The sequence below is a fragment of the Calonectris borealis genome, chromosome 10 (genome assembly GCF_964195595.1).
Source record: "Calonectris borealis chromosome 10, bCalBor7.hap1.2, whole genome shotgun sequence".
Classification (NCBI taxonomy): domain Eukaryota; kingdom Metazoa; phylum Chordata; class Aves; order Procellariiformes; family Procellariidae; genus Calonectris; species Calonectris borealis.
The window spans coordinates 14,100,717-14,127,694 of record NC_134321.1 but is presented as its reverse complement, the minus strand read 5'-3'; the positions used below and the strand labels follow the sequence as shown (position 1 = coordinate 14,127,694).

Below are 26,978 nucleotides of genomic sequence, written 5' to 3'. Positions count from 1 at the left end.
AGAAGGAGGTCCTGTCCCATCTCATAATACTCATCATTACCCATCTTGAGCAGTACTGCTTTCACAAGGAGAGCCTGGGTGGACTTGCACAGTGCTCAGGTGTAAATGTTGTGGTTGTGGTGTGCGTTTTTCTGAGTGTCCCATGCAGAAGATGTAGCTCTGCTGATACATGGGTGCCTGGTCCCAGATGAGGTTGTTCACCTAGTGTAGAAGACCAGCTCTAACAGTTAAAAGGGCAGTCACGTGTAGTTGTAGGGTGGCTGTGCTGCTGTAGCTTCACTGGCATAGTTTAACGGTACAAATTATTATCGTTGACTTTGTGTTGACTTCATTATACCAAATCGTTCCACCATCTCAGGGGCTTCTGTGTAGAATTGTTGCTGAGTCCTCAGTTCTAGGTCAAGGGCTTTTTTTTTTCCTTTAATTTGTAACTTCTGAAATCCCTCTACACCCCAATTCATGCAAATATGTGGTCAGTTCTTCTTTTGCATATTTTTCAAGGTTTTTCTTCCACCCCCTAAAACAGAGCGAGAGATCAGCTTTGATTTAAAGCTTTGGTCTGCTCATAGTAGATACCATACCTTCTTCAAACTTTTATATCACGTTCTTTAATTAGTTACATCCTTTCTATTCCTATTCCAGTCTTAATTTGAAGCCAGATCATCAGTTTACAAAATCAATTCCAGAATCCATTACCTGGCTCCCATCCCCAGTGCCTTCTGAAGGTTGAATCGTGGTGGCACTTCCCTCTTATTTACCTTGCTGCTCCTCCAGCGTGGAGTCTGCCCAGGCACATGTTTTCAAGAAAACAAAAGACCCTTCTGCTGGGACAGCATCATGCTCCTGCTTTTAGAGAGGTAACGTAAGGCTACCATGGGGGAACAGCAGAGACAGGGAGGGTGCTGAGGTGCTCACACCTTAGGAAAGATGCTTCAGAGGTACCATACTACTTGGGGAAGCCTGATCTGCAGGAGCAAACGTGCTGAGTTGGCTTCCCCGTGTCAGGATTTGGCCTGGCCTTGGAAATGGCCCCTCTTCTTGTCCTTGAGCTGGTTCCTGATGAGTGGCATGGTGACTGGGCAAGATGCGCAAAGGGAAATGAAACCTCTTTTCAAAGGCATTGCTGCAGTGACCGTCTAAACTGGAGCTGGCTTTTACGGGAATTTGTTTGAAATTTGGACGTAAGATAATACAGATGCTGCCTGGTTTTCAAGCATCTAGAGAATCACTTGGATTATTATGTATTGGTGATATGTGATCGCCTTCAACTCTGCTGAATTATCTCCCATCTGAGAGGAGGGTGTAGCACCGAAAACATCTTGTCTAGAGAGGTCGATTTGAAGATTTATTAAACTGAGTGTGAGGCAAGAAAAATTGCCCAATACGCAAGCTGGCTACACCTTGGGAGGGAATGCTTAGAAATTGCTTATCTGCTTTTTTTAAATTAGCATTGCTGTGTTGCACTTGTGACTCAAACCCATCTCTGGTTGCCTTAAATTTAAGCTTGAAAACTGCTGACAAAGGTCTGTAATTCAGTTCGGTCTTACAGATCAGCCCAGGCTGCTGGGTGGGGTTGAACAGTTCTTGGATGTGTCGGAGATGGAGGAACAAGTTAAGAAGTTGGTGTGGGAGGTGACGTATTTCTGGAGGGGGTTTCCCTTGTAGTGCTGGGCTGTGACCTGCTCTCAGCTGCCCATCGCCAGCACCTGGTGGCCGCCTGTTGTTGCCAACGAGTCCTGACAAACCTCGTGGTTAATGTGGCCGAGCTCCCCCTGTGTCCCCTGAATCCACGTGGGCTGCCTCTCATGGGCGGTTCCCGTTCGTTCATTGATTCGGCTTTGCTTAAAAGAGAATTGCTTTTGACAAGACACAAATGCTGGTCTGGGGCTCAGCTTGTCCCTGTGGGAGCTTTGTCCCTCTGCTAGCCTGGGACAATGGGAAGGTCAGCAGGGTGAGCGCGTTCAAGGCTGACTCCTTTGGGCTGTTAGCGTGCCTACATAGGGCTCCTCCTTAGTGAAATATTGTAAGAAATGTGAATCTGGAGGCGGGGAGGAATGCATTAGTGGTTAGGCAAGTCCTTTGCTCACTAATTGCTTGAGGAACCTTTATGAAGGTCTGTGCCAGAGTCTTCACATGCAGCCATCTCAGTGCAGCTGTAGATGGGCCACAGTCATCCAGAGCGAGCCGCTGCTGAGTACATCTGCAGAGCAAACATGCATTGGGCTGCAGATGGCCCGGACACCTGCAAAGCAAAGGTTGCAGAGACCTTACTGAAGCATAGCTAATGTGGCGGTTGAAAGCCAAGTGCTCCTCTCTCCCCGTGACACCCCGTGGATCTGTGCACGGCAGGCATTGCCTCCCTGCAGAGCTGCCCTGCCCCGTGATGGGGCTGTGTCCCTGGGGTGCCCAGCCGGGAGCAGACCTGCTGCTGCGGAAGGAGTGCGTGTGGAAGGCCCGCCCTGCGGAGCTTGGCTCAGCTGAAGTCAGGCGTCTCTCTTGCACCATGTTTAATCTGGTTTAATGGCTGCCGAGGTGCCTGGCAGTCTGCGTGTGTCAAGGGCAGCGTTAGCCACATGGTTTTTGGAGATGGTGCTGTAGTGGGAACAGTTTGTCGTCCCAGAGGAGGGGGGAATTCCCCCTGCAGTGTGTGTAGAAACCTGCTGTACGGTTTACCCAAGGTGGATCTGGGCTCATCTGGAGAGACACTGCAGGTAGGTGTGCATACCCACAACACGGGTGATCCGCTGCGCTTGCTGGCGCGGTGGTGGGGCGGGAGGCATGGGAAGGGGACGAGGAAGAAATGGGACGAGAACTTGGCAGGACAGCAGCTGGGTTTGCATGGCAAACGGTGCAGTGAGGTTCCCAAAATGTTTTTGGGCTGCTCAGGAGGAACATAATCCCTGCAGCAGTTTGTTCTGCTGGGCTGGGGGGAGGGAACTATTTGAAGCAGCAAGATAACGCAGAGTGGCGTTGTTAGAAATACCGAAACATCCTCCTGCCTATGGCAGATTCCTGGAAATGACTATATGATGAGGCTGCAGGTTGAAGTAGCTGCCAAGATGTTTAATAAGCAGAGACCTGACCCTGATGGTGGGAGGGCTGAGAATGGTGCTGAGAATGCATTGAGATGGTGCGTGTTGTAGTTACACCGGTCGGATTGAAGAGCTTGTTAATGAATTGATCTCATCCAAGTCCATTAGGAGCTTGATGCTCAGTGGAGTCATAAAGGCTGCAGATGAAGGATTGGAGGAAGCAGATTAGTGATAAGAGGCTGAATAGAATGATCATTAAAACGAGTACTCGTTAAAATGCTCATCCAAAAAGACGTCCCAGCGTGATCTGAGGTAGGACCAGCCCTGCACTGCTCTGGTGAGGAGGATGCGAGTAGTCTGGTGAGTAAGGTATGTAACTGGAGAACCCTCTCCCAAGCAGCTGGGACACGTGAGGACAGGCAGGTGATGCTACAGTGTTGTAGGTCCTCCTAAAGAGAGGAGGAGATGGCGAGATCAAGTGAATCTCTTCACTAACGTGATAAATCACCATTCAGTGGGAGATTCTCCTGTGTTTGTGCTCAGCTCCTGAAAGCTGCCATCCTCTCTGAGAGCTGGCTACCTGGTTTTCTGTTTGGCCATCTACAGCTTCCCAAAATTTTAAGAGCACACAGAGGCTTGTGTTAAACCAGCATGCTCCTTCCTTCGTTACCTGCCTGACAAAGATTATGTAATGAGCAGTGACAACACGAATACTTTTTTTATTATATAATTGAAGCACTGAATTAAAGTCCTAATTAGTTCACACCCCAAACACCCTGAAGCAAATTACTAACAATTCTGCCTCTAATAAAGCAGACAAGACGTTACTGTTAAACCTGCAGTGGTTTTCCCAGAAAGGGCTGGAGGGTTGAAGACGTGCAGGGCGTGTGCTGCTCCTGCACTTGGCAGCCTCGCGTGCTGGTGGTGTGGGTGCGCGACTCTGTGCATCGCCACTGACACAAAACGTGGGCTTCTGTCTCCGTACAAAATTGTTCTGCTCTGCTTGTAGTGTGAAGGTCTGCTTACCGCTGCCCCCGGCCACACAGCCGGCCTGTTGGGAGTCCAGGACAGAACTAAGTCTTCTCTAGGTTTCCAGGAGGAGAAGACACTGTGCAGTAGCAGGGTGTCCTGGCTGGTAGTGGTAAAGGCCTTGAATGATTGTGACTTGTCACTACACGCTGCAAGACAGCTTCAGCCAAAAATTGTTAGGGGCTTGTTCTCAGTGAATGGGTTTTTCCTGTTGTTTGAATTTCTCAGCTTTGTTCTCTTCCACCTTGCTGATCTCCTGCTGCTTGTTGTCACTGCTGCCAAACCTTTGTGTATATCATTTTAGTTCTTCTGCAAATTAGTCCTTACCTCTCTTAATGGTGCTGAGGCTCATCACCTGTGATCAGCCTGGTTCCATGTGCTGGTCCCCCCCCTTGCCCCTATCTCAGGAAACCAGGTAGTTCATATACCATACTTAGGTATAGGTAGGACCATACTTAGGTCCTAGAGGGTTATCCTAAATTGCAGACCACAGCAGCTGTTGGGGCAGGTTAACTGCTGCCTGACTACTCACCTCTCTTTCTCGAAGGAGAGGAAAATTGTAGGAAAGACAACTGAAGAGTGAAGCCTTCATGGCAAGGGTTATATATGAGGTGGAAGTGGTGGGGATGCAGATGCAATTTGAGAAAGGAGTATGTGCGGTAAGATTTGCTGAGTTAGTCTGAATCGTAGCTACAAGCTTCAGAGTGAACGGTGGTTGAGCTCTGCTGTTTGGAAGAAAGCAGAACCAAAGCAGCCCAAGATGAACTGGTTCCTGTCCTTGCTGCAGAAGATTGCAGACCTAGTATTGAGCAGTTGGCATGTAGAGTACCATGCAAGCGTTTGCTCCCGAGTCAAGGACTAAAGGAAGATCTGTCCCTTTCAGGCTGGAGGGAGGGGGCAGTGAAGGGAACTTCTCCTTCCTGGAGGCAGTTGTGCAGCGTGGTGGTTTTGTGTCCTGGGACACATTTGTTTTGCTGAGGGTGAGCCTGGAGCTGTGCTCAGCTGCTGCCTGGCAGCGGTCCTGGCCCATGCCGGGCTGGTTTGGCTTTCCCCATTCTCAGGATAATTTTCAGAGTCTACAGTGTATCCTCTGAAGGGCTTCTGAACACCTGCCTGATGCCCACACCCAGAAGGAAACCGGTGTTTTACTTGTTCTGTGGGGAGGTAATAGAGTACCTTTGGGTTCTCTGAGGTTGGGCTGCCCCGTGCTCTTGGAGCACTGGACTGCTGCTGTGAAAGATGTGGCGTGTTTGGCTGCCCTGCGGGAACGGCAAGCGAGGGTTGAGCTGGCGCTGAGCGTAATACTTTGACCAAACATTTTGGGTTTTCCTTTAAGTGTGTTGAAATGTGCAGGGGGCTGTGGTCATCTGAGTTGGCTTCTTGCCTTAAGTTCCTCTCGTATGGGAAATGGGCATTCTCCTTACCGCAGCGTTCGCCCTCCCCAGGGCAGGCAGGCAGCTGGTGGTGTTCTGCAAAACCCTCTGGTTTGCTGCGAAGGGAAGTGGGCAAGTTTGTGGTGTGCACGTGTGCTAAAAGGTTACAATTATGTGATCTAGGAGAGACTCGGGTACAAATTCCCATGGCTTCGGGAGCGTTGGTTTGTCTGGATCAGCCTTAGGTTACTAAAAGCAGTAAGAAAAAAGGGGTGTAGCTTTGTTTGAGTGAGGTTTCTTGGGTTCTTCAACATCCTCAGAAGACAGCTAATGCTCCAGCAGGATGGTGGCAGCTTGGATTTAAAGACTTTCTGACCATGCACCAGTTCTGGCACCTATTTTGATTCATTCACTGCATTGGATGTGCAAGGAAGGGAGGTGGGTAGAGGCCCCAAAAATATGAGAGCTGAAATAACACTTGTCTTAAACTTGCTGTCTTTTTGCTGCCAGCTCTTGACTGAATGAGGTCAACTGCCAGTCCCAAGACAAAGATGAGAGGAAACAGGCACCCAAACAACAGCTAGCTGTCAGGACCCCGCTAACCAGTGGTTTTGCTGTCGTGCAGAATCTGAGTGCGGGGCTGCCCTCGGGACAGATCTGCCACGACGAGCAGCGGCTGGAGGTGATCTTCGCAGATCTGGCCAGGCACAAGGATGATGCTCAGCAGCGCAGCTGGGCGCTCTATGAAGATGAGAACGTCATCTGCTGTTACCTGGAGGAGCTGCTTCGCATCCTGGTGAGTAAATTTCTCTCTTTATAGGCAAAGCAGACAGTCCCAGTGAAGTTCCTTTTTTCTGACCTCCTTCACTCCTATGTTGCCATTGGAGCTTCTATTTCGGAGGGCATAGGTTTCTTGTGCATCCCTTACTGTCGATGTGAAGCCCTGCCTTTCTGTTCTGAAGCTGTTCAAAGCTGTTCTGAAAAGAGTTCTAGAACTGTTCTTCATGCTAGTTGTGGTATTTACCTGTCACAGGAGAATAAAAACCTTCACCTCCAAAACTAAAAACTGTCATCCTGCAGCAAACCTGAAGGCTTGCTGGGGGTGTTGTTGCACTCCTAGGCCCATATAAAATGTCATCCATTTGAAACGTCCTCTGTGGCTGGGAAGCACTTGCAGGGTGAGGCCATTAAATGCAAAGAAAACTCTTTGGTTGTCTTGAAAATGAGCTTCAAAGCTATTTTTGTGAGCAAGCATGAAGTATTTCACCACCTCTGTGCATATAGGAGAGGTGCATCCCCATAGTGAGCAGCAGTGGGAAATACTGTCCCAGTGCTGACGCTAGCACGTACAATCCCGACCATGTACAGGGAGTGTGATGGTATGGGAGCTGCCGCTCAGCACAGTGACATGGTCTGTATTACAAGTGCTGGTGTGGGGTTTGCTCTGGCACTCGTTTCATATTCCTCTCCAGTTCTGACATAAGCAGAATAGATTTTTTTTTTGCGTAATAAATGCCAGTGTCTTTGTCACTCAACGTATCGCCTGCCGCCTCGCTGTGGGCCTGGAGGGCAAGGCAGAGGGAGATTTTGTGCAACCATTTCCTCATAGTTTAGGGGTGGGGGGAGATGTACAATACTTCTCAGGGTGGGAATGGTGCGGGAGCTGCCGTGTGCAACTGCATGATGCACTCATCAAGCTGCTGCTCATGTCATGGGTTTTTTTAGATGTTTTCAGCCCAAGACATGCTGTATGGCAGAGATGTTTCTCAAGAATTCACTTTGCAGAATCTGCAGGGTAGTGGTTCTTGAGCAGTCTTTGTGACAGCTGAAGCCCTGCCTTCAGTTTCTTTGTGAGATGGTTGGGCTGGGGCTACTGAGATCTGAAAGCAGCTGGCCTCCCTCAAGGTCCCTGCAGCAGGCACCTTACTGCTTTGATGTGCCACTGGGCTGACCTGTTCATTCCTACTTCCAGACAGATGCAGACCCAGAAGTTTGCAAGAAAATGTGCAAGAAGAATGAGTTTGAATCCGTCCTGTCCCTTGTAGCGTATTATCAGATGGTAAGGTGGCAGAATGCATCAAATCTCTCTTCTTTTTGAGGTTTCCATGAAGATGTAAAAGAGCAGGGGTGCTATGATGAATATATGAGATGTTCCCGCTGGATAGGGCAGTTCTGTGAACTAGATGGAGTTGCAACACATCCCTTTTGCATGTTGGCTAATGTCAATGCTATGCATGCAAGCTGTATGGAGGAGCAGAGGATGCTATAGACTTTGAAGTGGTAGCTAGCACTGTGAAGAGTAAAGCTTGCTGCTTTTATTAGCTCCATTGAGGGACAGAATCAGCATCACTAATGTCTAGAGGAAGGATTTCCGAGGATGCCTTGGGAAAGCTGACAGGCTGTGACTGCTCCTCTTTTAATTGATGCACTCCTGTGCATTAGTAAATAGCCTTGCTTAGGAAAGTAGGTTGTGAGTAGAAGCCCTGGGACTGAGGAAGGAAATCAGTATTCAGAGGAAGAAATCGAAGTTTTGCCTTCAATGCCTATGCGGTGTTGCTTTGGCCCTCTCCTTCCTGGAACTTGCTGTTGTAGAACTCTGCAGGGGTTGGAAACTTGTCCCCATCTTGTCTCTAAGTCCCCAGCTACAGCATGTCAAGCCTTATGGCACTTAGCTTTCATCTGGCACTTGTGTGTCTGAACCCAGAGCTCAGCATCGGGTGCTGTAGCATATCTGAGAGCAGTGGGAAGGCAGGCTTAATGGAGCCTGCTGGCTTTCACTGCCTGCTCTTCTCTGACCAGCATTTCAAGGAAGCCTGGCCAGGTGGAGAGCAGTTGGGTCTCCTGTCCTGGCTGGTCATGCCCAGTGCCAGGGTTTGGCTCACTCCTGCTCTCTGAACCCTGGGGTTGTTGGCTGAGGCTGGAGTATGAAGGTTACCCCAGCACCAGAGCTCCTACGTGGGAGCTGCAGGTTGAGCATCATCTTTGCTGGAATCCCTGCATGTCCCAAAATTTTCTGGTTATACCCTCTGCTGCCAGCACAAACCTGACAGCTTCACCGTGGAGGAGCTGCTCCCATCCTGTTTGTTAACCATCACATGCTGAAGAGGGTTTGCAAATATTGCGTTGTCAGGAAACATCCTTCAGAGCAGCGTTTGCAAAACTCCAGTGTGCTCGGAGAATCCTAGCTACCCAGCAAATTAAATCTCTGTTTGCTGGGGATGGGTATAGGCTGTTGATTTGTATCATATTAAGTGGAGCATTTCAGATCTGAGCTCTGGCTGCCACCTGCCATCTGACCGCATGTGCTAACAGCCTGTAGCCAGCCCAGTTGTGAAGTTATCATAAAAGGACTCCTGCGCTGTTGTTAAAAGCTAGCAGAGCTTCTGGGTTCACCGTCATCCTGGGAGGGTCTGTAGCTTCCCAACAACGGGAACTTTTAGCCAGTTGTGTCTCTGCCTTAGAGCAAGACCTCATCTGGGACATCATTCAATCTAATGAATTGTTTTTGCAGGAACACAGGGTGCCGTTACGGCTGCTGCTGTTGAAGTGCTTTGGAGCCATGTGCAACTTGGATGCTGCAGTCATCTCAACGCTTGTAAACTCTGTGCTGCCGATGGAGTTGGCCCGGGACATGCAGACTCACACACAAGGTGAGCCAGAGCTGCTGCACCCAGGTCCCCAGGGATGTGTCTTTCCATTAGATGATTTACAGCAGCACTGGTGGCCCCTCACTGCCTGACCGCTCTATGTGCCCAGTGCTCTGGGGAGAAGCGTGTCTGTTTTTAAAGTTATTCAGGTTATTACAGCTGTGAGTGGAGAGTGCACAGGAGGGGATGTTTCAGTCCAATGATGCAAGGCCCTCTAGCTCTTGAACGTGCCATTAGTGATCTGCATGACTTCTTGTAGATGTCTTAAAGCACATTTTGAGCTGTTCCAGTTTGTTTCATGATGTTGACAGGAGACACCTGCAGATCTCAAGATCTCTGCAGCCTCTTATAGGCAGTTTTTCTCAGCACTCTACACCAGATCTTTGCAGTGTTTGTTGCTGGTGAATGAGATGCATGCTGGTTAAAGGAAAGGACCTTCTCTCTACCACTGTACCAAGGGAGATGGCAGTGCTGTTAACGAAGTTGCGGTCCTGGTCCTCTGCAGGATAATTGCCACGGCCCTGCTTTCCCCAGCTCTTTGCTTTCCATACCGAGGCTTTGCCCTCACGTTCCTTTTACTTCATGCTCCTGCTCCCTTTTCTTAGGATGACCTGTCCCTATTAACAGTGCTATTAACAGGAAAATCCTTCCTGCCCTTTGAGCTCCATGTGCTCAAAAGCTCGGTGGTGGTGGCGTAGTTGGATTTTGCTAGCGTTGTCCCCCAGAGCTCATGCTTAGCCCAGTGTCCTTTATCTCCCAGCAGCCAGGAGCAGATGCTGAGGGAGAACCTAAGAACAAGGTGAACATGTAGTAATACTCCCCCGACGTTACATTCCAGCCACCCATGCATGCCTGGCCCTGGGCCATCACAGCTTTGCTTCCCATTTTAAAGTCAGCCTGTAGGCCACCAGCGCTGGCGGTGGCCTATGCTACATTTTCTCTTAAAGGGATATTGAAAATCCATTGTTTTTTGCTCATCATAGCCAACAATTAAAGTAGCTGTTGAGTGACCATGTGGATCAAATCCCAATATTTGGAGCCCCGTATTTGGAGCCTCGCTGCCCTGATTGCAGTCCATAGCCTGTTGGTTTGCTGTGAATGTTGTGGAGCTGTGGAAAAACTTAATTTGGTGATGAATCATAGAATCATTAAGGTTGGAAAAGACCTCTAAGATCATCGAGTCCAGCCGTCAACCCAACACCACCATGCCACTACACCATGTCCCTAAGCGCCTCAATGAGATTGTGTGGGGATTGACAAGTCTGCACAGAACAGGGCCCGTCACATCCGTTTCATGTGAGCCAAGTAAGCGTCCAAGATGACAACCTTGGATGTGCATTATAGATGTCCCTGTCCGCAGCATCCCACCACAGATTGTGCCAACCCGACTGTGTGGTGGACAGGACTAACGGGGCTAATCTGGTGTTTGGAAAGGGGTGTGAGAGGTGAAAATCAAGCCTGTTGCAGAAGGCTTTGCACTCGCCTTTGCTTAGATGCTTTGAGGTGCAGGCATTTCAAAGGTGGGGAGTGCCTGAAAAATAACGTTTCAGCTCAGGGCAGGGCGAAGCACTGGTGGTGTGGAGGGGGACTGAGATCATTACGCCTGTGTTGGCTACGGTTTCTCTTTGTGCTACCGCTGCTTATCAGTTCCATGCAGTGAATTTATCACACTGTTGGTGTTTCATCTGGCAATGCATGAGAAGCCTCTTCTCTAGGCTGAGGTTTTACTGCCCAAGAAGCAAATAATACTTGGTTATTGGACTATGACTGTGCTTCTGTGACAACATGACTCCTGATTTTGTGCTGCCAAAAATAAACTTTATTGTGCATCCGTCACTAATTCATGAAGATTGTCTCCTGGTGAGCGTTTTCTGCACCATGCTCAAACAGGCTTCAGTCTCCTGCTCTGTTCTCCAAGCTGCCGTTGTGCAGGTAGGGCGGGCTGGTCCTGAGCTTTTGCGGGACCCCTTGTCACTCCCTGCCTGTTGCAGCGTTGCTGTCCAGGGCATTCTCCAGGGGCTGCGTTGCCCCACATAGCACAGCTAACTCAACCTCTTGCTTGTGGCGGGGCACTGAGCTCTGGCTTAGGTGACTTCAGCTCACCTTTGCTGATCTGGTTGAAGCAGCCCTATCTCCCAGCAAGTGTTAGCTCTACTTTGGGGACCTAAAAAGCATCACAGTGGAAGTGGGTGAAAAGTGGCTCTGCTACGTCCTCTGAACTGCCAGCCTGCAGCTCTGCAGCGTCCCTTCTCTTCCTTGCTTCGTCTCAAGGTGAGGGTTTTTTCCCTCCTTGCTGTAGGCAGTGCAGTTGAAGGGTGAATTGCTGCTCTTCCTTTGCTGACAGATTGCTTTTAGTTACAGGAGCCTCCCAAATCCGTGTCCCGATCCCATGCTACCTTCCTTGTGCTAGGCTTACGGCAGGCGCTTGCGCAAATGTCGTCTGTGCAGCATCCACTCCCCTTGGCCTTTGCAGCAGGGCTGCAGAGAAGTAACCATCCTTGACCCAAACGTGTCTGTCCTTCAGAGGTGTTTTAGGGCATTAGTAGTTCCCTCCTGCCATTCTGGTGCTTACTGCTCCGTGTCCTGCCAACAAATGGCAAGTGGTACCTTGAGTGAAAACACGACCTTGAATCCTAGAATGACTTGAGCTTATTTTAGTACTAGGAACTGGGGAATAGCAGCTGATCCGCGACATACCATGGAATAGCTAATCCATTCTGCGGATGGCAGGGGCCAGAGCAATCGGTGCCAGCATTAAGCAACTGGGGAGCGTTGAACTGGCTGCAGCAGCTCTGTGGGATCCCTCCTGGCTTGTTACTGAAGAGCAGCCGAGGCAGAAGCTCTGTGCGGGGATGCTGGGCGCCTTTGATGAGAAGGCACTTTACCCTGGGGCTGATGCAGGCGTGTTGGCTGCTGGCCAGTTCTTCTGCCAGATGCTTGGGTCTTATTGCTTCTGGACAGCCACTTCCCTCTGCTGCGGCTGGCCGGTACATCTATCAGTGTTAGAAGAGCTTATAATAAGCCACAGCAGGGCAGAATTAGCCAGAACAATTCCAAAGAAAACAGACAGGGTTAATCCACTCTGTAATCGTGACTTTCTCCCTTGTTGCGGCTCAGTGTACATGCAAGTCAGCTGTCAGGCTCTTCTTACTTGAGTTGTAGACAGTTGTGTCTGCTCCCAGTGCCCGGATTTTGCACTGCTGTGTTTAGTGGTTGGAAGCAAGGCCTCTTTGAAGGCCTCTGAGAAATACCTTTCGTACATAATAGCAGCTTTCTTACCAGTACCTCAGCAGGCTTCGGAGCTGCAGGCTGGTGAGCAAACAGCCGCATCTCTCCTGCCCTTCACGGCCACTTGAGTGATGCTTATCAGTCTGTCGTCAGCAGAGTCCCTCTGGGTCAGGAGAGTTGTATTAATGCTATTTACTTTCTTGCAGCCACTGGTGCTGCTCTGGAAGAAAAAAAGCTGTGCTTTGACTGGCGATTACTCTGTTCTTCAGCATGGTGAGTCTTGGATGAGTCTGGCTGCAGCCGGGACACTCCAAAAACTTGTAGAGTCTGTGCTGAGCGAGTGCACCGGATTAATCTAGATTTTCCCCAAGTTCGGCGTTCTGACTGGTTTCAGCATGCTTTGATTCGTCGTCCTTAGGCAAATCTGACAAGATTTGCCACCTAGTAGTGGAGTCTGCTGTCAACCGAGATGAATGGACATCAATTCATAGCAGACGGACCAAGGATGTGTAAAACTATCTTCCCCCCTCCCATCTCTAATTAATCTCTTCCTCCATATTTGCTACAACCACATGTTTCTCCCTGGCTTCTGGTTCTCAGACCATTATTTCATTGCTTCTGATGTGATGAGAGAAAATGTTTTGTTCATGAAAGCCTTATTAGGAACATGGGAACAGCAGGTCCCTATGTCTACCTACTGCAGTATCCTGCCTCTGATACCCAACTCCTGAATCTGGAGGAAAGAATGAAGAAATCGTGTGGTGAACAGTTTGTCAGATTCTTTTTCTGTTACAGTGAGCTTTGGCATCACTGACCCTTATAGCTGAGACCTTCTTATAGAAGTATGAATTATTAAGTCATTGAATATCCTCAGTCTTTGTTTACCAAGAGTATACAGTAGTTTCCAGCTTTCCTTTGCTGCCACATGGTCTAGAGTGCTCTCCTACAAACTCTTAATCTTGTTAATTCTGTAGTATCTCTGGTTAAGCCCCAAATGATCTATTTTTACTCGAAGTATTTGCTGTTTGAAAATTCAGGCATCTTGTGGAGTTCTGACAAAGTCTGCATGTTCTAGGTTTATAGAGGCTTTGCTCACAGAGCTGACGTTCCAGGGGCACGAGGCTGGAATGATTCTCTAGCATTCTTTTCCCCATGCTAACAGTAAATCTGAGAGCTGTCAAGTGTTGCAAATCCTTTGGCCAAGTCCAGGAATATCTGGTGACAGTGAAGGCATCAGCCTGTGCAGTAAAACCTGCAGGGTGCAGGTGCTTAGAGATGGATCAATTTGTGCATAGACAAGTGAAATGTCTTAAAGGGTTGGAGGGGGAACTGGAACCAGCATGTATTGTCCAGGGAAACAGTACTGTTGGGAGAAGCATCATACACTGGAGGGACTTTCTCCTCTAATGAAAAGTAGTTTTGGTCAGTTTTTTATAAATGCACCCTCAGTTTTCTTGTAACAAGTGCCCTCAGGCTCTTTCTGGCAGATGTAGCTGAACTTTATTTAGCCAGTATGTGTGGTAACCTACTTTATAAAAATAATACTCCTTTTCTTATCATCTTCGGTCCTGCTGAACTGGACAGAGGCTACATTTTATTATGACATAGATCCTATTCCATGACTTTTTTTTTTTCCTGCAAATATCACTGAGGTGTGTCCATTAATTAAAATTCAGGAAAGGCACTGGCTGTGGTTTTGTGGAGTATTCATGTATAGCTGCTGCCAACGAAAATTGTGTTGGACTAGCAGGCTGCGGGACATATTAATGCTGGAGACGTGTGGCCTGGGAGGTGGGCAGATGCACAGCCCGAGTCATGAGCAGTGATCTGGTCTCCCCAGAGACCTCTTATTCCTCCAGGCAGAGCTGAGGTAGCGAAAGTAGAGCAGTGGAAAGATGGTAACAAGCAGCATAACTGTCCGGGGGTGGTGTTGGTTGGAACAGGCGGTGTTTCAAGGTGGCCAGATGGATGCTTTTTCTGGGTTCAGTAATTGCATAACTATGGGATGTGTCCTGGGACTGTGCAGGGGAGGCTTTTAATTATTCAGATCAAGTTTGCCCAGATCCTCTTAAGTGGAGGGGAAAAAAATTGAGAATTCTTGTTGTGATTATTTTTAAATTGCTTTGGAAACGCATGGCGCAGAAGGCGTGTGGTGTGCTTAAACAGGGGGAAAAACGCCCTTATAGCTCAGTAAATACAGGAACGAGGAGCAGTCTAATCAGTGTTAAATGTCTGTATTAAATATGTGACTTCCCAGCTGCAGCTGGGGAACAGTGTTTCGCATCCTCAGAAGAACTAATGGCAGGACGTTTATCTTGCAGATCATCAAAAGATGTGCTACTCTGCACTGGTGCTGGCAATGATGTTCTCCATGGGGGAGCCCCTGCCCTATCATCACTATGGTAAGAGCAGCTTATGCTTACGGCTTGGTAGGACAGCAGACATGATGGTGGGACATCTGGGGCGTGCTGGTAGGCACAAGGAAGGGACCTTTCCTAGTGGCCAAGGTGGGGACAGCTAGGGGAAAGCCCAGCACGAGCAGGGCAAGAGTAGGGTCTGCTCTTTTTCAATAGAGCCTGGCTGCTGAAACACTGGGCTGAGATGCCAGATTTCCAGAGAGCAGCACAAATCTGAGGCAGAGCAGTGGAGGACTGATGCCAAGCTGCAGAAGAGGTGGATTTACCCATCACTGTGACTAAGCAGCGTTTTGTTTTACCTCTGCCTCTGCGTGAAAGTGTGCACCTCTTACTTGCTTCGGAGACATTCTGTCTGCTGATGAGGCTGAGAGCCCAGATCGCTCCATGAACGCCCACTAAAGCTGTCAGCTGCATAATGTGGCCTCTTCCTGGACTCCTTTCTAATGGGACGGTGCAGCCCTGTGTATTTTAAGCTCTTAGGGAAGGCGGAGATGATTAAGGGTATTGCAGTCAATAGGGAAGTGTAAACGTGCCAGACCTGCCTGTTTTATCCTTTGTACTTTCATTCCAACCTTCAGCCAGAAAGCACTGCCTGCCTGCTTGTTCCTCTGGCCATGTTGTGTTCCCCGTATTTGGAAAAGTCTGGGCTCAGTTTTCCTAGAAATGCAGTAGAAATTGTTATAAGCATCTCGCAGCAGCTTCACCTTAACACCTTGGTAAACATATACAAGATTTAAGCCAGTGCAGTAGAGACTGTGGAACGAGCCTCCACACCTCCTGCTTTTCTCTCCTCCTGTAACCCTGGCAATTATTTTGAGCAGGTGGACTTATTTGCATGAGCTCCTGAGCTTTCCTAATAGCTAAATTGAAAAATGGGTTATTACTAATGATCTGGATGATTACTTTTTTTTAAATACATGGATTAAACCAGTGGTCAAGAATACAAATCTCTTCCTACCTGAAGCCTTCATTGGCAGCAGTGGTGCTGGAACAACTAGGGCAGGAATTGGTGTTTTATTTGCTCCAAAAAAATTGCCAGTGGGGGACCAACTTTCAGCGTTCCCCTGCAGTGTGGATAGTTCTCTGAGCCGCTTGTCTCTCGCACAGAGACACTTCAGTGGTCTGTCTTGCAGGGTTGTTAATTCCCTGGAGACTGACACTGACACTCCACTAATGGTTTTTAAGCATAAAAGCACAGAGAAGTGGCTTGTGTTGTCCCTTGTTGCTCGGTTTATTTTCACTGTGCTGTAAATGCCCTTCTTTCTCCTTGTGTAGAACATCTCAACTCTCAGTTCGTGCAGTTCCTGCTGGATGTGATTGAGGATGGGCTGCCCTCGGACACCACCGACCAGCTGCCTGACTTATTTGTCAACGTCCTTCTGGCCTTCAATCTCCACATTCCAGGTCGGTTTGGTGCTGCTCTGCCTTGGCAGGATTTCAGTGGTCTGGAGGAGTGAGGACGTGAAGAATGGGGAGGGAGAATCTCACTGGAACTTCAGGGGCTCTGATAACCTCTCCAGCTCCCCTAGCCTCTGGCAGTACGCTGTGTTTAAACATTGTGCCAAACCCTAGAGGAAAAAACAGTCTGAGAGCCCCTGCCCAACCAACTGACCCTCTGGGGCACAGCAGCTGTGTGAAGCCCAGCAGATTTCTCTCTGTACTTCCACACTGCCTGGATCAAAGCAGTTGCTGGGCTGCACTTGCAGAACACGAGTGGGGTTAACTCGTAGGCACAGCTGATTTGGCAGAGAAAATGCTTCAGCAGGCATTTCTCGGTGCCAGTCCAGAAAGAAAGCCCTCTGCCTTCTGTAGGTCTTGACAAACCTTCTGCTTACCCAGCTGCACCTTCCTGAAGTTCATTCAAAGCCCGTGTGTTGGGGCCAGGCTCTTCAATGTTGGCCTGAGCTGTGCTCGCTCCCGAGTGCCCTCGTTCTCTGTCCTCCCTCCCCTGCTGAGCTCCGTGAGAACAGACGACACATCTGGGCCCTAGGGAAGGGCATTTGCCCTCTCGCTGCCTGCGAGTTTTGAAGCCTGTTCTTGGAAGATTGGAGAGTAGTTCCAGGTCCTGCTAAGAGAGGCCACTTCTTAATCCAAAATCTCCTGTTGCTCCAATTGTCTTTAGTTAATGACTTCCTCTTGTTCTGCTTCATGGCTTTATCCTTGGCTTCGTGGAGAGGGGGAAGGATAAAGCAGCAAGGATGTGTCCAGTAATTTACCTGTTATTTTGAGTTGTGCTTCATTAAAATTTATGTGAAAGTTTCTAATTTCATGTGAAAGTTGATTGCGCAGAGACTGATTAAGTATGGTCTCTGCTGCTTTCATTTGTTACCCCTTCTCACAGTTGCCCATATACTTTCTGGCTGCAGTAATTAGGCAATAATGCATGACAGGCAGCGTGTTTCTGGGGGATTATTGCCCACCTAGGGTGTAGCCGAGAGCAGTGACTTTTCTCTGATGCTACGAACATGTTAAATGATGTTTGGGTTGCTTATTAGTGGATTGAATTTTTATTCCTCTGTCTGCAAGATTCATCTATCGTACAGTTCAATGATGCAGCATTAGTTCAAAAACTCTCCTAAAAACATATTATATTGATGCTTTTCAATGTGAAGGATCCTAAAGCACTTCAGAGCCTGTGAAATATTATAGGGTTGCCAACCCTATGCCATAGAAATAGCCACACTGTGTTGTTTGGATGCTTCTGAGCGTGCACACTGACACACGTGCATAAAGCCTGCTAGGGTGAACATATTTTAATTACAAGAAATCACCCCCAAAGCAGCTAGGGGACATTTCCTAGAAGAAGTCTTCAGCACCTCCCCTTGCACAGCCCCGTGCTGAGCGCTGGGAAGAAGAACTTTTCCCTTCTGGCATGCTCCTGGGACCTGTCCGTCCCTTCTTACGAGAAGGTAATAAATTCCAGCAGGGCACTGCCGATACGAAGTATGAAGATACTAGAGAGTGGAGCCCTTGGCTTCAGAGGATTGCGAGCAGAGGTAATGTTTCACAACGTAAAGCTTTTGCAAGGTATTTCACAGTATTTGGCTGCCTGGACTGGAGCCCGCATGTGAATCAGATGCACATACAAAGCACGAAGTCCCGAGTGTTTCATGCGTTTTTGACAGATTTATTTCACCTTTCCTCTCCCTGCCCACCCACTCTGTGGGGCTGAAACTTTTCATAGCCCTGATACGACTGTGGTTCCCCAAAACTCCCCAGAGCACTGCTGTGATACAGGAGCCCTCCACTATTTTTTTTTTATTACCGTGGTCTTCAGGAAACAAAGGGATGTGCTGAACAGGTTTCTTCCTTAGTTCCAGAGCACAGTGTGATCATGACTACAATAAGCAAGCACTCGAATGTCAAGACTTTCACAGAAAAGCTGCTGCTGCTGCTGAACAGGGGAGGTGAGTGTTTGCGGCACTGTTACGTGCCTGGCAGGGCGGTGACTCGGGGAGACGAGCCCGGTGCTCGTTAAGGGGTGGGATGTGTCAGGGATGCAGGAAGCTGAGGAGCTGTTGGATCAGGCAGAACGTGCTGCTTCCCGCTGAGTTTGTGAGGGTGACAGGCTGCATTGCTGAGGATGGAGCTGCACAAAGAATGAAGTGCTGCTGGTGGCATCTAGGAAGAGACAAGGGGCCTCTGGATTGGCATTTCCATGCAAACTGGTCCCCTTGTAGTTCCGGGTCAGATCAGCCCATCTCGTGGCATGGCTGGCTGCAGTGTAGGCAAGCTCGTGTCTGGGAGGAAAGCTGGTCCTGGGCCACTTCTGTCCTTGGACAGACAGGGCTCACTCAGCGCTGGCACACAAACCTCAGCCTGTGCTGGCGATCATCTGCCCTGGGGGACAGATCCAGCGGGAGGTCTTGCCTTCCGAAATGCTGCTTAGAGTGGAACTTCCCATTTCAGAATCACCGGCAGAGGGTTAGCTTTGTGTCTGCTCCAGGCGTAGAGTGAAATCCACTGGTACGTGTAGAGCTTTTGCAAAGCAGATTGCTAGAAAGCTGGAGATCTCCGCAGGAAGAGCGATGCCAGGTATTTCTGCCTGTGCTGCATGCCACTATTGTGCTTTCTAATACCTTCTGGAGCACAAGGACTTTGCTGCCTGAGATTCATTTTGTTGATTTGCTGGTAAATAACTCATCCTGAGATGCTTTTAGTTCTCTTTTGGGGTTGCAAATCACTGTCTCCACACTACATCAGCTTGAGGGCAGCCAGCATCTCAGTGCTCTTCTGTCTGGCCTCCTCCCAAAGCCTTTGTTTGCCCCTTTCCCTGCCAGATTCCCTGCAGGGATCACCTTACTGCGAGGGGCTGGGGGAAGAAAGAGGGGGGGACACAGCCTAATGAAGATGCTTCTCTTTTGCCTGCCTTCCTGGTAACTGCTGGGCGGGACTGCAGCGTCCCAGAGCCCCTCCTGGGGTCTGCAGGGACATGTTTTGGAAGAGAACAGGATGTAATGGCTCATTTGAACTTGGAGGTGTTTCTTTTCTTGCTTCTGGGATGGTACTAGCCTGGTCTCTGTGGTGAAAGCTTGTTTCTGGTACAGCCTCTGATGGGTTTTTCAGAGGGGTCATTGGACCAGACTTAATAAACCAAGGAGAAAATAAGTGGTAGCTGTTGAGCAAAAAGGGGAGGTGCTGAGAGGCGATGTGCTGATGAGCTCTCACCTGGCATGGTAGGTGAAACATAAACAATGATTAATGCTAATGCTAATAAGTTTGGTCTCTGCTTGGTACCCTGCAGAGCTGTCATCCTGATTATGCAGCTTTGTGCAAGGCATTAAGGTCTGCCAGCACAAAAGCTAGCCACAGGCAGGGACCAGCTGGCCAAGGCCAGGGGCAGCCTCCTCTCCAAAGCCTGTAGGGTCTAGTGAAGGGAAGTGCCCTGAAGATGGAGGAGGTGGGCAGCGGGGAGCGTGTGCCTTAGCACAGTCTCTCTGCCTCCCCCAGATGATCCAGTTTGTATCTTCAAGCATCAGCCTCAGCCGCCGCACTCAGTGCTGAAGTTTCTGCAGGACATCTTTGCCAGCAAGGATACGGCCAGCATCTTCTACCACACGGACATGATGGTCCTGATAGACATCCTGGTGCGGCAGATTGCTGATCTCTCCCCAGGAGATAAGGTGCTCACAGTAACCCATAGGTACTGGGGAAGGGAGCATGTCCCAAAGCAATGGTGTTTCTCCTGGCCCTCCATGGGGCCTGCTGGTGCAGTCAAGAGTGGAGTCCTGGCGTGGGCACGACATTTTTGGGTGCTCAAATCAGCCTTGGGGGCTGAGGAGGAGGGGGGGATTTATCTGGCCCGGCATACAGCAGTAGAAAGGCACGTTTGAAGAAAGATCTGCCAGGCTCCTGGTGGTCTGCACCCTTCTGCCCAGGGACTTTTGGGAACAGGGACCCTCTGTGAGTAGTAGAAGTAAGAGGGATCTCTCTGGTTTGGTATTGCAAGAGGCAGGGGATGTGCGCAGGTTTGAGAGTGGGTGAAGAGCACCACTGGGTTGCTGTGGGAAAAGCAGAGCTTTCCATAGCTACTAATGAGCCTTAAGAAAAAGCAGGTGCCTCTGGAGTTGCTCTCTGGCTGGTGGTGCAGCAGCAGCTGTTCCTGTGCTCATGCTGTAATGGAGGCTGGCATGCTTGTTTATCTCACTTTAAATCTTTCATTGTGCTCTGTGTTTTGTCTCCCCTCCCACTTGGCAGCTGAGGATGGAGTATCTGTCTCTGATGCACGCCATCATCCGCTCTACGCCCTATCTGCAGCACCAGCACCGCCTCTCTGACCTGCAGGGCATCTTGCAGCGCATCCTGGGGGAGGAGGAGGAGGGCCAGCAGTGCCAGATGGACAAACTGATCATCTTGGAGATTTATAAGGAGTTCCCAGAAATCTCTCCCGGTACCAGCTAACCGCCCCTTGGCTTGGACTGGAGTTTGAACCACTTGGATCGACGACGTCTCTTGTTGACACTTTCTCCCCATTCCCTTCCAGTACAGCTCGTACCTTATATCCCTCCGTGCGAGGCCTAAGGTTGGGACAGCGTTCACCGGCCCTTTAGAGATGCCAGCGGCAGAAAGGGCGGGGGGTGCCCCCGGGGCCTGGTGCTCGGGGAAGTCGGAGCGGGGTGGGCGCTGGCGCGTGGTTTGCCTGCAAGACTGGGGCAGGAGGTGTTTAGGCAGCTGGTGTTAGCGGGAAGGGCAGAGAGCTTGCGAGGGTGGGGGGGGTGTTTAGCTGCGCTGGTGTCCCGAGGTCCCGAAGCGAAAGGCCTTTGCCTTAGAGTATCACTTCTTTTCCATGTGCATCTCTCTCCCCGCAGTGACCAAGTGGAGTCCGCTGGTGCTTGGAAGAAGCTTTCGTAACATCTGTTTTGTTTTCTGCTGCTAGTGCCAATGTGCTGCAGCCCTGCCAAGGGGAGGTAGCTCGCTCGCTGCCTAACGCCTCGTCTAGTGAGCCTTTCACTCCCTCCTGGCCCTCAGCTTTGCCTCTGGGTAGCAGCCCACCTAGGGTCATAGAGGTCTTATCCCAACAGCTGCTTTTTTCAATCTGCTTTCTATAGTGACGTTTAAATCTGAATTTCTTGCACACTGTGGCAGCCTAGAAGTAACAGCCATGTGGGTGACGCTGCCCTTAGGAAGCCTTTGGGTCGGACACAGCACAAAGACGTGTCTTGCCATGCGAAAGCTGCCGCTTGCCACCTCTCTCGCAGCGTTGCCCCGGGGCCCCGAGCCGAGGGGCTGCACGTGGGCAGGCGCGCTCTGTTCGTGAAGCGTGTGGATTTCTTGCCTTGAGCTTCATAGTAGCTCTGCCTCGCTGCCCTCCCTCTCCACATGGCAGCGCTCGGAGGCAGTGTGAGCCTGGTGTCCAGTAGCTGTTTGTGACTATGCACGAGTGTGGGGAACCCTTATTTATATTTCCTCTAGGTTTCTAGCAAACGGGATTAACCTGTTTCCCTGTTACAGATAGTCACACACACTAACGTGGGTCTCTTAGATATTCCTGTGCGCAGTCTGGTCACTCCCTGTCTCCAACTCTTCCTTTGTAGTATCCAGTGTAGGAGCTATTGGAAAGTGGAACTGGAAATACTGGGCGCTGTATATTTTTTTTTTTTTTTTTTTTTTTTTTTTAGCGTGAGGCGATGACACGAGTTCTGCTCTGCAGGCCTGGACTCTGGGCACTGGGGCAGTGATGCTCAGGAACAGAGGGGGTTGGCCTGGCAGCCAAGGGGGGCGAGGACCCTGACCCCCTGAAGTCAGCCTGGGAACACCCAAAGCTTAATAACCACCCTCGTAGAGAAACCTATTTTTCCCCCTGTAAAAATGTATGAATGTCAAAAGGGATCCTGTATTTTCTTAAACACTAAGTGTAACATGCGGAGGAATAAAAATGTCTTAAACTGGACTTCTGTGAACATAGCCCTGTCTGCCCTGTCCTGTTGTGGGGGCCCGAAGGGGTGGGGGCAGCTCAGGTGCCTGCTGCCTGCTAGGGCAAAGCACTGGGTGCTGGCCCTTGAATGGGATCAATGCAGAAGTTTTCCCACGCTCAGCTTCTTGCATTGCATTTTTCTACTACGTTGCTGGCAGATGAGGAGTGATGGAGGGCAGCAGTCCCTGCAAGGGGCACAGCCATCACCCCTGTGGGCCTGCCCAGCATTGCTGCTCCAGACTAAGGGTTTGGCAGAGCCAGACTCAGCAGTTCGCGCAGCCTCAGCTGGCTCCCAGCAGAGCTGCCAAGGCAGCAAGCCCCATGGCGAGGGTTTAACGGTCTGTATCGAGTGCTAATGAATCACGCTTTGGCTGTGGATGTCTGTTCCCAAACCTCAGCCCCGCGCGTGCTGCTTTGGGGGTTGCCTTGAATGCGGGGGGTGCATGTGGTGGGAGAGCAGTGGGTGCTTGGTAAAGCACCGAGTCGGCAGCAGGGAGGTTGGTCTCTGCTCCTGGCTGCGTGCCGCGGGGGAGCCACCTGGGCGGTGGGCTACAGCCCTGGCCAAAAGTAGGGGTGTAAATGCCAGGCGCAGGCTCTGTTCCCCCCCAAACATGGGGGCTGCATCAAGCACAGCTTTCTGCAGAAATGGGGCCAGGGCTGTGTCCCAGCTCCTGCCTCTTTGGTCAGTGTCTCCCAGGGGCCAGGCTTCTGGCCTTGCAGTGTGTCAAGCTGCACACCCTCGGGGCGGGAATCACAATACCTGAGGGCTGCCAGCACTTATGGGTGCCCACCCTGTGGTGGCTGTCCTGTGCCCCCTTGCTTTGTGCAGCTAGCCAGGAGCACGGCCTGGGCAAAGCCTTTCATGACAGCACCCTGCCTGCCACGGGGGGATGGCAGAGCCCTGGCTGGGCTGAGCCTGAACAGGCAGAGCTGGCGGCTCCCTTCAGCATCCCTGAGCCACTGCTGTTCCTGGGGGTTGCTCACCCCATGTCCCAGCGACACAGTGAGCATCACCCCATCTGCACCACCACGACACTGTCCCCGCAGCCAGGGCTGGAAGGGCTGGGGGGCAGCCTGCCGTGGGGGGTCCCGGGTGAGAGCTGCTCCCGCTGCCCAGGAAAGGCTTTCGCACATCACAGAGAATCAAACTGCAGCGTGTAAACGAGTTATGCCCAAGCCTGCTCAGCGGTTCCCGCTCTGCGCACAGGTGACAGGCACAGATAACACACTTGCGTTGCTGTTAGCCGTAATAGGCCCCTATCAGAGCAGTATCTCCCTGTACCGGTGTGTTCTTATTGCAGTGCAGCAGTGAGGGGTGTTGGGGGGCTGGCACGGGGGGGAGTGATGTGCTCGCCTGTGACCTGCGCCTCTGCTTTATTGTCTGGAATGATTCAATTACAACTATTTTGTGGCAGTAATACCCCAATGATTTTCTGCCTCCTCCTCTGAGCTGTCAGCTGGGTAATTAGAACAAATAAACTTGAAAGCCTTCATAATTTTTTAAAAGCATCGCCTCTCTCCTGATTGGGTTTCTTGACGACAGATCCCCACTTTGAGGAGGTGCGATGTATAATCCAGCCAGTGGTTGGGGCTCGTGCGAAGCCGGCGCGTTCCTGTCGCATGCGGGTGCTGCTCTGCCCTTTATTAGATGAGGTTTCTTGGGTGAGCTGCGCGTGGGGCTGAGGCTGCTCTGCCGGTCGGCGTTAGCCTAACGGTGCTAGGAGGGCTCAGGTGAGCGCGTGAGGGCCTGGAAAGGGAGAACGTAAATCCCCATGGGGTATGGCTGGCATGGCCACAGCCCCATCAGCGCTGGTGCTGGACTGGCCAAGCTGGAGGCATTTTGTGGTGGCTGAGGAATCCTACGGAGTCTATAAATTAACATGCCAGCTTCTCTGGAGGCTTAGAAATCCACACCCACCAGGTGTCAGCCCTCAGCGTTGTGTAAGCACCATGGGAATCTCTCTCCGGCATGTGCTGAGCTGCGCTTTAGGGCCTGCTTGGTATTTCCCATGGTGGTCCCGAGATGCGTGCTCAGCCCAGGCACTGGGGCAAGGAGGAGCCCTGCCTGCTCTGCCCACCCTGCCACTGCCCGGGTGGTGACCAGGCCTCAGCTCCTGCACGGGTGATGGTGGTGGAAGGGAGGCACCGGCCGTGAGGATGGCGCAAGGTGGTTGGGGAGCTTGCTTGCAGTCAAACCCGAAATCAGCGGGCAGCATGCGCTCTCCCCACCTCCTCGTTTACACTAAGAATAATTGATAGGGGACCATCTGTCACCATTGGTGGAACCGAAGCTGGATGAGAGCTGGTGGTGGTCATGGTTGGTGGGGGAGCACAGGAACACAGGGCATTGGGCAGAGGCAAAGGTGATGCCAGGATTCAGCGCTGCGGCAGCAGCATGTGGGATGCCACAGCCCCGTCCGCAGCTGGTGCAGAGGGCACCACCGTGGCAGTGGCGGCTGGACCCCCTTGAGGTCCCCAGACCCGCTGTGCCCAGGGGTCAACATGTCTCCTCTGACCTCCTTCTTGCTGTGCAGATGGTCTGCGCTGTCCAAAGCAGTGTGCAGCTCCAAAGCAGCCACTCCGACTTCTGCCAAGGGACCGTGGGACCTTGCACAGCCTCATGTGTTTGGGGAGTGTGTTTGGCTCCCCAGGAGTGTCGGAGAGTGCACGTGGCTCCTGTGGTGGTGGGAGTGAGGGAGTGAGCGAGCAGAGGAGCCCCATCTCCAGTGTCAATCCATCCCGCTATTAACTCGTACGTCTTTTTGGGAGCTACGCAGGGGCTGCACAAGGGGTGCTGGTGGTGCCCAGCCTGGCTGCAGTGCTTGCATGGGGGTCCCCCTGCCAGCCTACCCACCCTGAACTGCAGCACCTCCAGCACAGCGGTACGGAGGGCTCTTGCAGCCCCCTTGGGGCTGGGCTGTGCATGGAGGTACTGTGTGTCCTGTGTACTCCCTGCCCTCCCCTACCCCATCCTAAATTCCCCCATCTCCCAAATTCACTCTATTTTCGTCCCCAACACGGGTTTTTCTTCCCTAGCACGTGCCCCATCCGCTGTGCCTTGGGCTCCCCTCTTCTTCAATAGGATGCGGGAGAGGATGTTTCCCCCGCCGCGGCGCGCTGAACGCTAATGAGGACGTAAACCCCTGTTATTCCTAAGCCTATTACAAGCTTCAGTGGATTAGGCTGCGATATTAGTTGATTGAGATCAAACCACAGCTAAGTTGCAAGGCTGATACAGTAATGAACCATCCTGATGCAAGGGGTCCAAACTGAATTTTCTTTGGAAAAATGTTTTTTTTTCATGGATGCTGGAAGAAAAACCTGCAACTTTCTCCCCAGTGTTGATGTCTCACCTGGTGGGTGGGGGTGGCTGAGGTCTGCATCAGGGCACAGGAGTGGGCCAGCTGAATGCCTGCCATGTGCTCTCGGGTGCCCGTGGACAGCAGAGCTGAGCAGCAGGGGCAGTGGCACTGCTGCAGGTGCCTGGGAACCACCTGGGAGAGCTACCGCCCTGCGGCGTGGGGCAAGGGGAAGCTCTTTCTCATGCATGCAGTAAAAAAAACATCCCTGAAGATGCTGAACTTGGTGTGGCTTGCAGATGGAGACAAGTGGGCAGAGGGAGCCATTAGGGCTGCAAAGCATTGGCAGTGCCTCTTGCCAAAACGCTGGTGCTCTCCTGCTTTGCCCTCTGGTAGCGGCAGGGCGGCTAACCCCACAGTCTTTTCTTGGTGCCTTGGGGAAGCAGCCCCTGGGATGCTGGCAGTGGCACAAGGATGCTGTTTGCCACCTGGCGTGCCAGCGGTGCCACAGCAGGGGTGTCGGTGGGCGTAAGAGGAGGTGTGCGCTGAGGACCGGTGTCCAGAGGCTGCAGGACCCCCGCCTGAGGCGTGGACGAGTGTCCCCATGGCACGAGGCAGGACTAGGGGCTGGCTGGAATGCAGCCCCCCATCATCACATCCCGGTGGCCAAGCACCAGCCTGTGCCATGGTGTGCCAGGGCAAGGGGAGGCCAGGCCGTACCACCAGCAGCCATCACGAGAGCTGGTACCGCCAGGCTCTGTGTGCCTGGAGGGGCAGCCATGGAAGGGGGGGGTCATGAGCCTGCTGGAGGAGGCGGGTTGTGCCAGCAGGCAGCTTGCCCGCTGCCTTTCCGACGCAGGCCGGCGTGCCCTGCCTGGCAGCGCCTGCACCTTGCGTGACGGCTTGGCGCACCTCCTGTAAGGGCCAGCGCACTCTGCACAATGGCCGGCACATCTCACGTGAGGGTGGGCGCGCCTCGCACCGGGGCAGATGTGCCACACATGGCGGCAGCAACCCCACACGGTGCTTGGCACGGGCTGACCCGTCCCTCACATGGGGACTGGCACGTCCTTCACACGAGGGGACGCGTCCCTCTCACGGGGATTGGCAAGTTCCTCACGCGAGGGGACACGTCCCTCACACGGGGACGGGTATGTCCCTCACACGGTGCCCGTTACCCCTCCCACCGGGGCTCCCCTCCGCGCTGCGCGGAGAGCCCGGCCGGCGGCCCCGCGGGCCCGGGGAGGCGGCCCTACAGCGGCAGGGCGGAAGAGCGGGCCGGCCGGCGGCTGCCCGCCCTCTCTCAAGATGGCGGCGGCGGGGCGGGCGGGGGCGCGCGGCGGGGGCGGGGCGGGGCGGGGCGGGGCGGCGGGAGCCATGTTGGGGCTGCGGGAGGAGCCGCCGCCGCCGCCGCCACTCCCGGCCGCAGCAGCAGCAGCAGCGGCGCGGCGCGGGGGGCGGCCATCGCCGCCGCTAGGCGGGGGCGGCGCCGAGCCCAGCCGCCGTGCGCCCGGGCCGGGCGGCGGCCGCCGAGGCACC

At 51.9% G+C, this 26,978-nt stretch overlaps 1 protein-coding gene across 8 annotated transcripts in view; it reads left to right on the top strand.

Moving 5' to 3' along the window:
• The window catches only part of NCKIPSD (NCK interacting protein with SH3 domain), a 54,964-nt gene extending 32,834 nt beyond the window's left edge, over positions 1-22,130 (top strand). For 5 of the 8 annotated variants that reach the window (XM_075158950.1, XM_075158947.1, XM_075158946.1 and 2 more), the window contains 8 exons: positions 6,060-6,230; positions 7,407-7,493; positions 8,946-9,084; positions 14,631-14,711; positions 16,002-16,130; positions 18,041-18,133; positions 19,677-19,849; positions 20,424-22,130. In XM_075158950.1, coding sequence (XP_075015051.1) covers positions 6,060-6,230; positions 7,407-7,493; positions 8,946-9,084; positions 14,631-14,711; positions 16,002-16,130; positions 18,041-18,133; positions 19,677-19,849; positions 20,424-20,627 — 1,077 coding nt within the window. In that variant the 3' untranslated portion in view covers positions 20,628-22,130. The other 3 variants (XR_012675031.1, XR_012675032.1, XM_075158951.1) reach the window with 3 other exon arrangements.
• The last annotated feature ends 4,848 nt before the right edge of the window (positions 22,131-26,978 follow it).